General features: G+C 39.0%; 3 protein-coding genes and 1 long non-coding RNA gene across 4 annotated transcripts in view; 1 reads left to right on the top strand and 3 right to left on the bottom strand.

Moving 5' to 3' along the window:
- Positions 1-17,665, bottom strand: part of LOC144652962 (uncharacterized) — a 124,928-nt gene that overhangs the window by 6,773 nt on the left and 100,490 nt on the right. The gene's annotated exons all lie outside the window — the stretch shown is intronic.
- On the bottom strand, positions 692-3,511 carry LOC144654076 (neuromedin U receptor homolog nmur-2-like). Its single transcript, XM_078514184.1, has 2 exons — positions 3,428-3,511; positions 692-1,411 (listed from the first exon to the last, which is right to left on the bottom strand). Exons 1-2 carry the CDS (start codon positions 3,509-3,511, stop codon positions 692-694), a joined length of 804 nt encoding a protein of 267 aa, XP_078370310.1.
- LOC144654509 (QRFP-like peptide receptor) lies at positions 3,551-5,807 on the bottom strand. Its single transcript, XM_078514658.1, has one exon. The coding sequence runs from the start codon at positions 5,687-5,689 to the stop codon at positions 4,550-4,552; it is 1,140 nt and encodes a 379-aa protein (XP_078370784.1). The 5' UTR covers positions 5,690-5,807; the 3' UTR covers positions 3,551-4,549.
- LOC144654074 (uncharacterized) lies at positions 11,491-13,528 on the top strand. The gene is made up of 3 exons (XM_078514183.1): positions 11,491-11,494; positions 11,847-12,235; positions 13,217-13,528. Exons 1-3 carry the CDS (start codon positions 11,491-11,493, stop codon positions 13,238-13,240), a joined length of 417 nt encoding a protein of 138 aa, XP_078370309.1. The 3' UTR covers positions 13,241-13,528.

The following is a 17,665-nucleotide window of genomic DNA, read 5'->3' as shown; positions in this document are numbered from 1 at the left end:
ATTTTATGTCCAATGGTTTGCTCTTCTTCATTCTTAATTTTATTATATTTCCTGCCTTAAAGTTTTGCTTTATGGACACTGGTATCAAGCGAGTCAGAGTTACTGATGGGTAAACAACGATATATACCTTATTGTTACTTATTTTCGCGGGACTTAATTTTCGCGATTTTCAAAAAATCGCAAAATTAAAGACCCGCGAAAAAAGGCTCTCGCGAAAAATAACGACGCGAACTTTAATACCCTTCGATATAATTTGTTATGACTAATTAACGTTGCCGTCAGTTTACTACATAATTATCTTGGTACAAATGTCAAACTAGCTCTACTTTGTTACAAAAACATGTCAAACTGTTTTATGTTTCGTATTGTTATATGCTTTTGTTCAGTGTCTTAGAAACTATTGCTGGGGAAAATTAAAAATAAGTTGTGCCAATTTTGAGACTAAATGTTTGTTAATGCACACTAGTATTTTGAAAATTTTCGCGAAAATTAGTTCCTTTAAAAGTATTTTTTTGGCCAAATCACGAAATTTAAGTACCGCGAAATATGCCCATTCCATTTTCGTGAAATTAAGTTCCCGCGAAAATAAGTATCAATAAGGTATACAAATAGAAGTTTAACTTAAGGGTCACTTTTACTTTTAAAACCCCAAACAGAATTTTTCTTTTTTAACTGGAGCACTTTTGTCATGTTACAGGTTGTGAACACTACGCAACTCTACATCTTGAGCCTTAACAACCGAAACCTTCCTGAGTCTGCGTTTTGTGTTCCTAATTTGCGGACGTGTTTCGATTTGTTTGGAATCTGACCGATAGTAAGTGATGGGTGATAAACAAGGCCAAACAATCTTTTTCAGTCCTTGCCGATAATTTTCACTGAACCCAAGGTAAATGGCTGGATTTATGGAGGACTGGAAATATGCCAAATACAACGCGAACTGTCCAAAGATTTCCACACCGCAAGGCACTTCCAAACTCTTGTTTATCCACACGAAAGTTGCTACGTATGTGTAAATTATGAATGGAAACCAACAGAAACCGAAAGCGATTACAACCGCAAGCAGCATATGAAGGACGTTTCGGTTACGCTTTTGCTGTCGTCTTCTAGCCATCGAAGATGCCTCACCGGGAACAGACGACCGCCTGATTCTAATAAGGATTGTTGTGTAAAAGGCGGTTACGACGATGAATGGAATCATCACGTTTAGAACTGTATGCGAAAGAAATTCGATTTCCCTTGCTTTGACTGGATCTGCGACCAACTGCTCCCAGCTTTTATGGCAAATTGGGCCTTCCACCACCATTGACAACTTAAAGGTAAATAAATTCGTTGCGTACGTAAAGAACGCAACCAGCCAAGTAAAAACTATCATCATACCGCACCGTGTTCGTGAAATGGGATCTGCGACCACCTAATTCCTTTCTAGTTCGATAGGATTGTAGAAAATCAATGAAACCATTTCAAGGCAATTCAATGTGCATTTGTGAGAATCACAGGCAGATCACTCTCTTGGGCACTGTACGGAAGAAACTATTGTTTTTCAAGCCACGGTGTCTATCTACATCTACATCTACATCTACATTTAATAAGTTGGTAAAAAGTCCATACGGATATCACACCAACGTCTATGAACCAAATATAGCTAAATATAAAAAAGCAAAAAGTATTTAAGAATCCAAACTGGTAGATGGCTGACCACGTGCGGTAAGAAGCTAAACATGCATTTCTTTCAATTTCCATGATCTCCGTTTCTGGCCACTTTTACATTTTTTCCATGCTATTCTTCGGTACCTAGGGCCCAAACGTTGGAATGCTCTCACACCTAGACTAAGAAATTTACCCTTTTTGAAGAAATTTAAATGCGTTATACGTGGACGGGACCTCACTGCGCTGGCTGCTAACTGTCGGGGATGCAAACTATGCCAAGAATGACTGGCAGCCAACATAACATGACATGAGTTTTACTTTTAACATGATTTCAATTTTTATATTTTAATATAGTTAAAGAAACAAAATTTCAATATATTTGTACTTAGGTTTTTTAAATGTATATAAATATTTTCTATTTTATATATATTAATTACATTTTTTAATTAGGCAGGTTAGGTGTCCACAATTAGTAGAGGGGACTTTTCCCCTCAGCTACTACAGATTTGACACGTTAATAAAGTTATTATTATTATTATTATTATTATTATTATTATTATGCTTTACAACACACACGTGTACCAAACAAATTGTTCTTTAAAAACCTTGTGTGAGGCTTGTGAAGCTCACTTTCGCTGATGAAGACTGTGTGATGCGGTGAAGCTACGCTTTGAACCTTTTTCCGATCTTGTGACAAGTTTTTATCAGTTTTTAATTATTTATTTCCAGGGTCAAGGATGAATGTACATAGTCAATTGTTCTTTAATTATCTATACTGTCTGCTGAAGAGTGTCAAATTTTGAATTGCAATGACTGCCGCACAACAGGATACAAGTTGGAAATAAAGGATGGTATATTTTATGCTTGGAGAAAGATAATAAGAGAGATATTCAGTCAGTAACACAAGCTACTCTAAAAGAAATTCCGAGTTCTACCAACAGGAGTGGAACCTATGACCTTCCGCATACCGGTCGGACGCTCTACCACTGAGGTACAAAAGGCTTATGATAGCTAGGCCATAATAACTAAGTACCTTATTGTTACCTATTTTCGCGGGACTTAATTTTCGCGATTTGTTAAAAAAAAAACGTTTAAAGGAACTTAATTTCGCGAAAAAATGTCAAAATATTGGTCTGCATTAACAAACGGTAAGTATCAAAATTGGCACAACTGATTGAAATTTTCCAATGACGCTGAACAAAACCATATAACTATAACACAACGAAACGTAAAACAGTTTGACATGTTCCTTTATCACTAAGTAGCGCTAGTTTGACGATAACAACTCGTCTTCCTTTATCAACTTAATACGCGTCCAGAAGGAAACAGGTAGGATAACGAGTCGCTATGGAATACTTGATAGGTTATCATGCAGTCCATACAAGTTTCAGAGCCTTTGAATCAATAAAGGCGTATTTCAAGGTATTTTGCTGACAAAATGTCTTGTCCTTTTTGGAACTGACTGTATAATAGAATATCCATAGAGTACGAGGTCGGTTAGCCTTCGAATACAGCCGCCTCTCATTCGCCTCCCGCAACGAAGAGCGTTTCGCTCTTCGTTGCGGGACGCGAATGATAGGCGGCTGTATTCGCAGGCTAGAGGTCGGTAACCAGAAGAAATTCTGTGCAAAACTGAGTAGATAAACGTCATTCCTCAAAAAGAGGTATTCATAGGCAAGGTCCGCCGCACAATGAAAGGATGTTACCAAAACAAGAAAAAAAAGTGACTTATAATTTGTGAACTGAATTTCAGGTTTTGTCTTGTAAGACATTGTAGTACCTTATCCCCGGGGTATCTAATCGAACGTTCGGCAATCGGACCCAGTCGAACACCAATCGCTCGATTGATTCGGTAATCGAACATTATCCAACTCACACTACTGCACAATAAAATTGGGTCAATCGAACACTATTGAACGTTCGATTACTGATCGTACTCAATCAAACGTTGGATTACCGAATTTTTAGGCGTCAAGTGATGTATTCCAAATAAAATTGAATCGGATTAAGTTCGATGTTGTTCAATTGGTTCGATAATCGAACTCACAGCAAGTTAGCTGTTCGACATTTGTTCGATTGCTGAGCCCAAACGAACGATCAGTGTTCGGCGATTGAGTTTGATTGAATTTTGGTTTGATTTTCTTCGACTAGATGCCCCGGGCTTGGCAAAAGGCAAGATCCTTAATTTTCACCTTAATTACGGGCGAGTCATCCAATTGATATTTTCTCACCTATTTCTTGACACTTCTGTTAATAAGTAAACAAAAAGTATACAAAACGAAAACCAAAACTGTCTTAACAAACAAAACGTGAAACAAGAAATATTGTGGTTGGGAGCGTCTTCTTCAAACATGTCATAGACTTGTCAAGTTTATTACTTTTGGGCCATTTATGAGAACCAACAGGTGCTTCTCATAGTTGAAAGCAAACACAAAAATAAAAATACGAGAATTGTCGTCCAAAAAATACTTCAGTTATTGGGGTAAAACAGTCTCCAAATCAATAAAGAATGAGAATAACCTACTATTTTCCCTATGTCTGCTCCTGGAACAGCTGTCCTCTGAAAAGTGTGTTTTTCGTTAAGGCGGCGTTCGCATATATCTTGTTACTTCATGTTTGATTTAATGCAGCCTTCTTGAGGTCTTCAATTCCTATTCTAAAAATCTGTCTATTTTGAAAAAGGACATTTTATGTCCAATGGTTTGCTTTTTACATTCTTATTTTTTTTATTTCTTGCCTCAAATTTGGCTTTATGGTCACTAGTATTGAACGAAAGTTACTGATAATTACTGATGGGTAAATAACGATAGATATACAAATAGAAGTTTAACTTAAAGGGTCACTTTTACTTTTAAAACCCCAAACAGAATATTTTTTTCTTAACTGGAGCACTTTTGTCAAATTACCGGTTGTGAACACTACGCAACTCTACATCTTGAGCCCTAACAACCGAAACATGCCTGAATCTGCGTTTGTTGTTCTTAAATTGCGGTGTTTCGATTTGTTTGGAATCTGACCGTTTGTAGGTGATGGGCGATAAACAAGGCCAAATTATCTTCTTCAGTCCTTGCCGATAATTTTCACTGAACCCAAGGTAAATGGCTGGATTTATGGAGGACTGGAAATATGCCAAATACAACGCGAACTGTCCAAAGATTTCCACACCGCAAGGCACTTCCAAGCTCCTGTTAATCCACACGAAAGTTGCTACGTATGTGTAAATTATGAATGGAAACCAACAGAAACCGAAAGCGATTACAACCGCAAGCAACATTCGAAGGACGTTTCGGTTACGCTTTTGTTGACGTCTTGGGCCCAGCGAGCTCACATCGTCTGGAACAGATATACGTCTAATTTTTATAAGGATTGTTGTGTAAAAGGAGGTTACAGCAATGAAAGGAATAATCACGGACAGAATTGTATGCAGAAGAAATTCGATTTCTCTTGCTTTAAGTGGATCTCCAACAAGGTGCTCCCAACTGTGATAACAAAATGAGCCTTCCTCCTCGATGGATAACTTAAAGGTCCAAAAACGCGTTGCGTACATGAGAAACGACACGAGCCAAGTTAAAACTATCATCATTCCACACCGTTTCCGCGGAATGGGATTAGCGGCTACAGGACAAGAGATTGCGTAGTAACGTTCAATGGCAATCATAAGCAGGGTCAGTAATGACACCGCTACAGTGACGTCTTGGAAAAAATGCACGATCCTGCATAAGGCATCAGCTACGGGTCCTGTAATTAACCATGCCGCTTGGTAGGTGAATAACTGCGTGATAATTCTAGGAATAACGAACACAGTGCACAGAAAATCTGAAACAGCCATGTTGACAATCAGAAAGTTCACAGTTGTTCTCATTCGCCGTTCTCTGTACACCACAATGACCACCATTGTGTTACCCAAGATAGACGTTATGAAGATAAAAGCACAGGCGATGGCTTTTCCAATTTCCGCAGTTCTGTTATTAAGATCGTCACACGTGCCTTGGAAATCGGTCTCATTATCACTGCTGTACTCTGTGGTGTTGCTGTAAGACATGACTTTCCGTGACGTGTTTTCAGTTGGGTAGACTTTGGAACCGGCTTCACTATAACGAAGATATTGCGGCAGGATAAAAACTAACTAACGTTGGAAGATTTTCAAGGCAAAAGACACTAGTCTTCTTGCTCAAAGATTTGCATAAAATATTGAGATAAGATAATGCGCTGTGAAAACCAATAAGAAAAAAGCTTGCATTTGTTAGGATTAAGCAAACTTGATGAAATTTAATCGAGTTTTGGCAGATGCTACCGGCTTTATTGGCTAGCATTTTTGATATTTCCGATATTTAATATCGCCCAAGATAGCAAGCTATAGTTTAATTTATAGGAAATCTAAAGGTTGATCTTCCAATTCTATACTGTTTTCTTTGTTTAATTATTCCGGTTCCTTTTTAATGCAAATAAATCGGGTTTCACAAAGGCATCAGCAAAGAAAAAGTTGATAGCAAAATTTCAAGAACAAAGCCAGGAACTCCATTAGTTGTCAAATAAATAACAGTGCAGAAAGTTCTCGTGAGTCAAGAGTTATTTCTTTTTTTGTGCGAGTCAATTCAGTCAGGAATTGTCCGTCTTCCCTGGCGGCCTGACGTCTTTTTTATCCACTCATTGTAAAAGCAACCCGGAAACTTGGGTGAGACGGTAATTTGATGATTTTCAATTTCAAAGACTATAAAAACAAGACGAAAAGAAATCATAGTAAAGCAAACCTAATTCCGCCTTATCCCGTCCCTCTATTATGTTATTGCTTGTTAACTTGAAACTTCAGTTAGAGTAATTGATGTGTCACACTCAGACAGCTGATGTTAAGCGTGCGATTGATTTTGTCGATTTTCAAGAAAGACCTCTGTTCTTTCACAACATTAAACATTATTATCGTAAGACAATGTCCTATTTATGATTATTGCCAACTTCTCTTTATCTTGTGACAGCAATTTAGAATAAGTAGCTAATGTGAATGAAGAAAACGATCATCTTTGGATAAAAAATTCTTGCCGTTTTTTAGGAGTTTCGCCATAATGGCGCGTCTAGAAAAATCGAGCAACTTTTTCTACTGCATGGTGGTAAGAAGCCATAATCTTTATCCATCACTGAGTAACCATCGTTGTTCCTTTCTGCATAGGTAATCGCATGAAGCCAAAGAAAATTTATGATTAATATCACTTGTGTTTTCGGAAGCTGCAGAAAGTGACGACAATCCTTAATTTTAAGAGGAAACACGAGATTACCAGGTAATGGGCTCCTGGAGCCGGTTGCACAAATAAACTTAAGATTAACTAGGATTTTCTGCAACCATTCCCTGTGTTCGTGAAGGACGTCTTGCACCCTATCATGGATAATTCAGCAGAAAATGGATTGAAGAGTATGGGAAACAAAATACCAGTGTGAAAAATCCTTACGAACACAGAGAACAATTGCACAAAATCCAACTTAATTTTTAGTTGCTTTATGTATGTGCTACCAGGCCCTGGTGATTACTTGTTTATGACCGTGGGCAAAATTTATTTTACTGAATAGAAAGTCACAACCACACACTGTTGCATAATCTAACTTTTTATTCTAGTGGCAAAGACCCTAAAATACTCTTTTTATAATAAACTTACATAAAACAAACAATTCCAAATTCCGAGTGAATTTCATTGGTCACTGATGTCTTTCTTCGCTGAACTTACATAACAGCCCAAACGTGCGATCGTTTCTCGAGTTAGTTCTACAGCTGTGGCCTTTATGAATAATAATAAACGAAATAGGCCACGTTTGCAAACGAGTGCTTCAATTGTTCGACAATAAAGCACGATGTATGAATAATGAATTCATTTTTACACACGTACGGTAAACACTGATAAATTCGCTTTCTTTTGGTAGTAACATATAAGCATCGAAATATTCCGCTTACCTACACGTAAAATTAGGAAACATTTTACTTTAACGTTAACGACTTAGGCCGCCATACTTGATTCAACTACGCATGCTCAGTGTTCCAAATTTTCAAACGTTTTAAATGTTCTAAACTTGACCCTTCGTCACGTAGCCAGTGATAGCGTACAACTGGATTCCAGGGGGTCCTGAATGCAGGGCAAGTGTCGTTTTGTTCTGGCCAAACTGTTGACAGCATGTCTTCCCTGAATAATGGAACCTCAAGGGCATCTGTTGCACCTGACTTGGAGGACATCAGCTCTTCCATGCATAACCCCTCTTGTACGGCGTCAGCAGTGACGTGTCAATTCGCCTTTCGTTACAGCCTTCTTGACTGTCTAGAGTCAGATGGATTAGCAACCCCAGCCCTTCCCAACACCCTTCTCTCGGCACTGTATATCAGTGCAAGATCATTCGCATCCCACTCAAAGATGCATCTGGCCAGGCTCCCCATAAACACCCCATAGAGTGAATGGCTCTCACTGTTATGTCCAGCAGGAAGACGTCCCATAAAATGTAAGATATTCAACTCGACCGATCCTGAGATCTACAGCAATCCCTGTCCGCGTACAGGATCTGAGGTGGTTCTACCTCAGCTGCTGCAAATCTCTTCACTAAACCTTAAACCATTGATTTAAGGGAGGATGTGCTCTCAAAAGTCGTCAAAACTTTATGCCCTGGTTCTTCAGCTCCCTTTTCTAGGCCAGCCTTTTAGATCGTTACTGTCCCACTGAAAAATGCACGAGAAAGCCTGGCCATGAATGTTTGGTAAAACTGCTGGGCTACAGTGGAGCACCCAGTGGCTATATGACACATGAAGTGGTGAATGTCGAGTCTGATTTGAAGTTTATCCCATTCTGCAAAAAGGGCTGTTCGTCCCAGAGTAGCAGTCCCTGTCAACATACAGTAATACATGTGTATCCACGCTCACATCCTTATATGGCTTTTATAAGACTGCCGGCCATTTTGATGAGCCCAGATCCTTCCTTCCTTAGCAGTGAGTTCGCTGACCGGGACCTGCCCGTGTTTGGCACCCACTCTGCTGTCCGAGACGCATGGCCAGATAGCTTTTTGGCTACCTGAAATAGTACACAAACAATAATTTTGCACATATAGTAAGCAAACACTTATACCTTTTTCATTCAATTTTGCAACGTTATTAGCATACTACTAATACAGCCTTTAAGCCAAGTAGCTAGGAATATTTCTAATCCCCTCTGGATGGGATGCTAGTCCACCGCAGGGTACCTTCCCCCAGCATTATTTCGCCAGTACCCATTTATATACCTGGGTGGAGAGAGGCACTACGAGAGTTAAGTGTCTTGTCAAAAACACAGTACAGTATGGGACCCAGTTCTCGGCCACTTCAGACGTAAAAATGTATTTCTTTCCTCAGAATAACCAAAGAAACTTGAAATTTTTCCCAGAGCCAGCTTCATCATTCAGCTTTTTGGTGTAAAGCTATCGACCGGTCAATAATTAATTTGCCCGAGCAATAATAAAAAAAGCTCCATTTGTTGGCCCAGTTCTCGGCCACCAAAAAGCTCGTGCGTAATTTTCTGTAAAATGGACTCAATTTTCAGTCAAAAAATCACTCTGTAAACTTACTTATGTTATATCGATCCCATATTATATTTATGAGCCTTTGTTTTACTTTAGAAAAGGAGGTTTTTAACGCAGCTTGTTGCTTGCCTATGTGCAGGTTCTGGCAAAAACCGCAGAATTGCGTTGTGTGACCAATGCATTTAGATGGTTTATTTTGCAGTGAAAAGGTCTTGAAAGAGTTAGGTGTTGTAGAAATAATAGACAAGACAAGAGTCAGCTCAAAACTCAGAGATTTAATTGAACTTTATTTTTAAAACATTTCTTTCATTCATTCTGGCAGCAGCAGACGAAATTATATTAAAAGGCAAAGCGCTAAGCTGTGATAGCGAGTAGGGTGGCCGAGAACTGGCAAATACACAAAAGTCGCACGGAAAAAATTCGAAGTAAATTAAGACCAAAAAAATACAACGGTTCAACGAAAAGTTAACTTTAGCAGAAAGCCTTAATTATTCTACGTTTCACATGCCAAAAATTAGCTCGTTTGGCAGGCGCTTTTGGATAAAATACGAATTTAGCTACATCCATGAATTTTAAGGAGCCGTAAACAAACAAGTTTTCGGGAAAACAAATTAACCTTCCACCGCGTAAACTCGACGTGTGAGCTTCCTATAGCGAGTTGAAGGATCAAACTCAAGATACGTAAAGCACAAGAATCAGTCTATCGTTTGATGGAACTAACTTTTTCTTTTAATTCAACCTGGCCGTGAAAAAACGCGTTAAACACAAAGTGGCCGAAAACTGGACCTGGCCGAGAACTGGACCCCATACTGTACATTTTTTTACACAATAAAGTTTTTTTTGGAAAACGTAAACGTAAACCGTTTGGTTGAATGATGAAATTTAGTCTTACCTTTTTAGTCGAGTCAATCTTCAGTATTTCACCATTATACAGGGGTCATGGATGGAGGCCTTGAGCAGGCAAAGATGGTCCCAGACATCTTTTACATATATAGTATGCCAAGAACCATTTGTATTTCGGAAGAGAACGAAGAGGTGGTGCATCATCCTACTCCACAGGCTTAAATTTAAAGGATTGGCGTTCTCTCCTGTGGCGACTCCACGCCTCGCTGTGAAGCTCCAGGATGTTGTTCGCAGTGCCATAGAACTGTCCCTGGGCGTCCTTGAATGCAACAGCGAGACGACAGCAACATCGCAAGCAAACTTATGGGTCACCACAACCGGGAAGCGTGAGTGGACACCATCTGGCAGCTGTTCTAGGATGCACCGGTCCCATGAGATGAAAGTGCCCTTACACTCGATGCAATTCATGTATTCTCCAGCAAGGTAGTAGTACTCTTTTACATCTAGAACAAGAAGCACTCTATTGTATGGTCCTTTTGAGTGGAGTGATCTATGAGCGAAATGAGAATACATAAGAAGGTAATGTAGCAAAAGATTAAACTAATGCCGGTATGCATTATTTTATTAGTTTAATAACCTTCAGTTGGTGGATCTTTGCAGTTAGGGCACTGGCGGTGTAAAAAAATCTTCCCCATTTTTCTTGGAATCCATAAAAACAAGCGTCGATGGAAATATCCAGATAGCACTGGCTTTGTCTGAGAGCTTGTCAGCTCAGTGGGTGGGGGGTACCACCACATCTTCAGTCTGGTTACCAGCTCACCTTTCTTTGCAAACGCATCATGACCAATCTACTGTCTGTCATTTTCTAAAATATTTTTTCCAGCCTTTCAGGCAATGCAAGCTGACGTCTGTAGCATATGACATTGTGACAGTGGTGGTTATGGTGACAGAAGGTCTTCTGCTGGCACTGGCTTCTGCAAAACCAGATATATGCATTATCAATTCAATAATTTATAAGTAAATAAATTAATTCATTTATTTATTTATTCTATTTTTTGCCTATTTTTATCTGAAGCAACTATATACAAATAAATTTTGTTCTAAAAGTTCATGTATAAATAAATCAGTTCTCTGATACCATAGCTTTATGCCAAAAAAGTAACTTACGCATTCACTTGAGACTGTTGCAGTAGCACTGTCTACAGAGGGAACTGTATTATCAGTAATACTTGCAGGAAGACTTGAAGTAGCAGAACTACTCCCAGGGGGAACTACCTGAGGTGCCTAAATAAAAAAAAGAAAAAAGGTGACAATTATGAGTTATTCCACTCTTAGTCAATGTAATTACACCTTGTGTAAGCAGTGAGGAACAAATATAAAAGTACCTCATATACATACCTCTGCACTTAACACTGTTGGTCGCACAGCTAAAATAACTCGCCTCACGGATGTACATGTGTACATGTATGTACCTCGACCATGGGTATGTGATGTACATGTACCTTGAACTATGGAACTGGGTTTTCAAGTTGCCACAGCAATTTCTTCCTACAAAGTAAATTGCATTATTGTAAATGGTAAATGGTTTTTGCAAAAGTTTAATCATGCAAGCAACTCACTTAGTCTAGTTTTAAAAGAAATTTATCATACCTGCTCACATAAAGTTAAGTCCTCTTCGACAGTTTCAAGCCAAACTTCCAATGCTTTGTCATCTTCACTCTGAAAAATAAAAACATAGTGTACGCTGTTAAAAAGTTTTTAAACTTTTTTTAAAGTAAAATTACTTAAAAGTAATTTCACTTTTCTATGGCTATTAAAATTATTTCATGTTCAAGGGAAAGTCATTGCCAATGCCGTATCCTCTGGCAAAGGGAGCCCAAGACTCCAGAGGAGTTTTTTCAGTCAAGGCTGTCACTGTGCGACAGACCAACATTGGAAGAACTGTAAAGCCAACCCAGACGTCATCGTGTTCATCCCAGTCAAAACCGGTAAGTCGTATGACAGACTGGCAGCAACGAAAAAGGATGTACGACCAGTCGGCCATCAGAGAAGAACTTACTTGCTCCAAAAGAAAAATACACGTAAAGAGTATATTTGCAGAGTTTGCAACGAGGCAATGGTTGGTACTGGGCACACCCAGTTTTGTGGCAAACGATATTGCCCGAATGCGCCGGGCCAGATCACCAAAGAAGAATGGCTGGCATTGAGGAAGGCAGAGGCCGAGGTAAAGAAAGACGCGACGAAACATAATCAGTAAATGTTAACTAGTAATACGTGACTCGCAGGGCCTCGCGAAGCTCTGGGTTATTGTTGCCTAGTAACGGACAAAATACAGCAGACAGAATAGAAACAGAAACTGAACGACAACGAACTGCACGATTACAGAGACTTCGACAAAATACAGCAGACAGAATACAAACAGAAACTGAACAACAATGAACTGCCCGATTACAGAGACTTCGACAAAATACAGCAGACAATGAACAGTTTTCAACACCAGCAGTTTATAGCCTGAATAGGCGTTGAGGGAGTATTATGTGGAAATCAGTGTTATTTTAATCCGAAAAGAAAAACGATAAAAATGAAAGGCTCAGGATTCGAACCCACAAAAAAAAATAATAGTAGAAAAAAAAAAAAAAAAAAAAAAAAAACCTAGCCAGATTCGAACCCCTGCCCTCAGTCCCGAAGATCTGATTTCAAGCCAGCGCGTCACACCATTAGGCCACCAGCGCGGCCGTGTGACGTCATTTCCGCCAGACACCAAGCTCACAAATATGACCGTAAACTCCACACGAGATTTCATCCCGCCTGAGCCCTTTGAGGGACAAAATTATACACCCCGCTACGCTCGGCCTCGCTTCGCGAGGAATAAATGTGTTTGAAGCACAAGCTCCATTCAGTGGCTTGTTATTAATCATGACTACGACAATTTTTTTCTCCAACTCGATTTTGTGCGGTTCAGTGACAAATTCCCCCACACAGTCATCACATTTTTCAAATTAAGTGCGCTTTGGTGCACCGAGGGAATCCCCTTTCTTTTCCCCTCCTTTTTGTTCCTTTCATATAGGTCTTAACTTAATTGAATTATTTATAAGAAGAATTTAGGATTTAGTTATTGAATAATAAATGCAGCAGCTGTATTTACGTTTTTTATTCTCATTTCAATCAGCACCTGAACTCTATCTCACAAAATTTTGTAAAATAGGCGCCAATGCAGAATGGGATCTAAGCATGAGTTTCCTCCAGTTCGGCAAATATTGAGGGAAAGGCTTCTTCTGGTTATTGCAAAATAATGTTGGGTGGGCGGTGATGGAAATGGCAAAACACAAGAAAGCTCGACTGAAAACTCTCTATCCCCAGAAGGCTCTGTACAGGTAATAGTTATGTTACTTTAATTATTTTATTCAATTACAAAGTGTTGCACTGTACCCATAACCATTTGAAATGACGCCAGCTATGATTTTTTTTTTCAAAATGATTTAATTATGTAACTTAAATTTATCAATTGTGTTCACCTTCTCTGTGAGTCTAGGAAAACTATGTTGTACATTATCTATATACTTGTTGTGTCTTTTTTTTGACATGAAATATGAAATTATCAAAATTTTTTGAATAGCAACTTGATTAGAAATATATATTTTTTTGTATGTACCGGTACTATGTGTAGGTATGTAAATATGTTTCCGGAAATGAAGAGTGCCATTAAAGCATGCACCAACAGTAACAAGCACAATCCCAAGCCAGAGCTGGTGGGGGTGACAGAGAGGGGCAGGCACTTGTCGGGTTTGGCCATTATAGTCAGATGACCAGACAGGCCTTGTTGAATTCAACAAGAGAAGGCCACAATGCATTTGTTGAAGAGCCGATGCATTATCTTGTGATACATCCTGGGGGCAGCTGGACAAACTGAAAAATTACATTTTAAAGAGAAGGGAGGAAGAGAAAATGCAGATGACCGTCAACTAGCCAAACCAGACTGGTCACATTTACATTCAGCTTTTTTTCATTTTTTTTTATAATTGCATTTTATTTTAAATATTGATACATGTAGTTGAATACAAGTACTTCTTATTTTTGTTACTTAGGCCTTAAGCTGGAGTTCTCCAATAGTGAAACAATTGGGCATGGGCCACAGGCTTCAATCACAGCTATTCTTACATACCACAATGCATGCGATGTGCAAGTGAAAAACTTGACATTCCTATGTCATAGTCAACACTAATACAGTTCTATATAATATGTTAAGGATATTGCCCCTTTGTTATTGTTACTGGTATTTTTTTTGAATTAATGTAAAATCCTTAGGGAGGTTTTTCATTTTCTTTTGGATTACTCTGCTTGCTTCAGATACTCTTGTGATTTAATGGTTGTGTGGCTCGTTCATGAACGCAACTCCTCAACTACATGTAAGCTTCAAAAGCAGATACTTGAGCACCATAGTAAGGTGCACATCCAGAGGGTCTTGTGGTTTCTGCAGGCTAGAGAGCCTTTTCACATACAGGTGCTTAGAGATATGTTTAGCATCCAAAGGCCTGAAGTACCACTACTGGAAATGGTTCCAGTTCCCAAGGCTCCTTGGTTCCTTGCAGTGTATGTCCGAGACGTGATGTCAGGACTAGATGAACTTAATGCTAGAATCACATCAACGTTTGGGTCTATCCTTAAGCTGGATTCCACAAAAAGGTTTCTAACGTTAAACAGTACATATACATTAAACATACTTATAATAATAGTTATTATGCCCAAAAGACAACAATAGTTAATTGGTGGAGAAAATAAGTTGAAAATAGGCATCTTTTTAGTGCAGAATGCACTATTGTGATGGTTTGGTGGGTTGGCGTTTGCTAAACCCCTAAACCACTAAACCACTAAACCACTAAGCCACTAAACCGCTAACGCGGTGTAAACTTTTAATCACCAATTAATTAATTAATATCAATTAATTAATTATTTCTGTAAAGGGGGGAGGGGATGGAGAGCACCTGACCGTGTGCCCTTGGTAAATCGGGGAGTCCATTACGATACTTACAATTGAAGAACTCAAGGTATATATTTGTTTCAGAAAGCACTATGCTCTCCTTGTGGTACAATTCTTTCTGGAAAAAAATACTTTGTGCTAAACGCATGCGCAGATCAGTCTTCATCACGAACATTGCGTTTTTCTTCTGCAGAAGGATTCGTGTAGACTCCTTGGCCCCAAGTTAAAACCACAAATTAATTGAATTAGACAGTAAGGCGTCATAGCAGATCATGTGAAATAATTCTTGATATGGCAATGCTGTTTTCTTAGAAAAGGTGATCTAGCATCTCATAATTAATTGATAACCTGATAACATCTGTGCTATAATCAATGTCGCCTTCTTTGCAGAAAATAAATCACGTTACCATAGACATCATGTTACATCCGTTTTCGACAAAAACAAAAGTATGTTACATGTTTTTGACAAAAACAAAAGTATCTTGTTTGCTGTTTCAATAACAAACTGAAATTCAAGCTATCGAAAATTAAAATAACAGTGACGTGTTTAGAAATTTTGTATTAAAGCCTAACGTGGTGTGCTTTTCAATGCGGTTGAATTCCTGTAGAATCCGTGGCGTTAATTTAATTAGACTTAAAAGGCATCACAGCGATCTGCGAGAAAAAAACAACAATATCATGTTACATCCGTCACTTCCTTTCCTTTTATTTGTTCTCCATCGGTTGAACTAACCTCCGTTTTATTTTGTAAAACCTCTGCCGCTTTAGTGTTTGAACATGCTTTCGTGACGGTTCCGACATTTCTTGAAAGAAATCTTCACACTACGTGCTTCTCGGCTTCATGCTTGAGTGAGCGTGTGACGTGTTCACAGCGCTTTCGTAAATCGTAATTAGGTATGCAAAAACTTGCACCGGGATTTTCGGCGTGAACACCTGATAACCAGGAAACAAATATCCTAGCTGTACTGCGTTTTAAAAACCCTTTCGAAAAAGATGTTTTTTGATTAGATTTGTTCTTTAGTTTTGAGAATCGTCTTTCGTGCAGTTTAAACCGTAACTTAATTAAATTAAACAAATGTCATCGATGTCGCCGTAAAACAAACAAAAAACAAGAGTTTCATGTTACGGCATTTTCAAGGAAAACAAAAGTATTTTGTTACAAACGAACAAAAGTGTCGTGTTACGTTTGCAAAGATTAACGTAAGGAACACCTAGGAAAGAATACAAGTAGCCTGTGAACAGTTTTTCCGAAAGTAAAGTAAAACAAATAAACACGAACATATATAAAACATCATACTTTCAATTGTTCCATATTGCATTCTGCACTTACCAAATCATCGAGATTTTTTATTGATGTAATTATTATCAAGGGCTTATGCTTAAAAATTTTCAACAAATTTTTTAATATGTGTCAATATGAATTCCTTTTCTTCGGCGGTCAGGTGACCAAAAAATTGGGAGAAAAAGCAGCAGGTACTGCCACATGGGTTACCAATGTTGGCAACGAGTATGGGCAGGTCTTGATGTCTGTTTTCACTGACTCTGAAGGCGATGGGTTGAAGAGCATGGCTGAAGGCTTAATGCAGCGATTTAGGGAGGCTAACCTTACACCGCGAAAGTCCTGTATGTTGACCGGGATTGCTGCACACCGAGAATGCAGGCAATATTCCACTAATGGGACAACATTGAAGTTAGGCTCAATGTATGGCACTTTCTCCGCCGCTTTGCAGCTGGATGCTCATTTTCAATTTCTCGCTGCAGGTCGATGAAAGACGCAAGCAGCGCTGTGTGTGCTTTGATCCCAGTAAGCAGAAGGTTCTTAAAGGGTACGAAGAATCCAGAGAAGCGGTGAAATTTGTCAACTTTGGCGGAAAGTACAGTGGGGGAAACTTAGAGGAGCAAATAGTGTTGACAAAAAGATCCCGTATAGAACCTGCGAACAACAACGACATTGCATTGGAATATGATGAGGTTGTAGGGCAAGAGGTGGAGGGGAGGTTTACTGAGATAGGAAGCGTTAAGTGGTTGGCAGAGGGCGAGGTTATCTCAGTTAAAGGGCAGTTGAGTGTTTGTGTCGAGTGTGTTTGAAACGTTAAGAAGGACGGCTCTGTGGTTGACATGCTGAACAGGTGAGCTCTGACAGATGGTACTGGGACAATTCGTCTAACGAAACATATGCAGTAATGAAACATACCTTTGTAGTTGCTTTTAGTTGTCGTTTAAAATTGTGTTGCTTACAGTTGTAAAGTTTCACATAAATAGAGAAACCGATGTTCATCAATAGTAGTACAGATTACTGGGTCACTGCAGTTTTAGCTGTATTAAGTTTGTAACGTAATGCTAAATGAAAGCTGTTGTATTACATATGAAAAGAAAGAAGTATTTTTGATGAAATGTTGTAACTAACGTACTGTTGGCCATTTGTAATGGCGACTGTTAAAGAAAGTGGAGATGAGGCTAAGCGGCGGGCTGTGAGACTGGAAATCCTGACAATTCAGAATGGGTACTAAGCATGAGTTTCCTCCAGTTTGGCAAATATCGAGTGAAGAGCTTCTTCTGGCTATTGCAAAATGATGTTGGGTGGGCGGTGAAGCTAATGGCAGAACACGAGAAAGCTCGACTGAAAGCCAGGAGGACTCTTGATCCCCAGTGGGATAATAAGGAGGCTCTAAACAG

The sequence above is a fragment of the Oculina patagonica genome, chromosome 5 (assembly GCF_052425735.1).
Source record: "Oculina patagonica isolate OP01 chromosome 5, crgOcupat, whole genome shotgun sequence".
Classification (NCBI taxonomy): Eukaryota; Metazoa; Cnidaria; class Anthozoa; order Scleractinia; family Oculinidae; genus Oculina; species Oculina patagonica.
The sequence above is the reverse complement of the archived record's forward strand: the minus strand, read 5'-3'. Positions and strand labels throughout refer to the sequence as shown.

Bases quoted from the DNA above. Each gene is read 5' to 3' on its own strand.
- LOC144654076 (XM_078514184.1), bottom strand. From the start codon at position 3,511: ATGTTCGATTACCGAATCAATCGAGCGATTGGTGTTCGACTGGGTCCG. The intron at 1,412-3,427 runs GTACTACAATGT...GAAAGGAATTAG, and splicing joins TTAGATACCCCGGGGATAAG to GTGGTCGCAGATCCCATTTC.
- LOC144654509 (XM_078514658.1), bottom strand. From the start codon at position 5,689: ATGTCTTACAGCAACACCACAGAGTACAGCAGTGATAATGAGACCGAT.
- LOC144654074 (XM_078514183.1), top strand. The intron at 12,236-13,216 runs GTAAAGAAAGAC...TTTGTAAAATAG, and splicing joins TGAGGAAGGCAGAGGCCGAG to GCGCCAATGCAGAATGGGAT.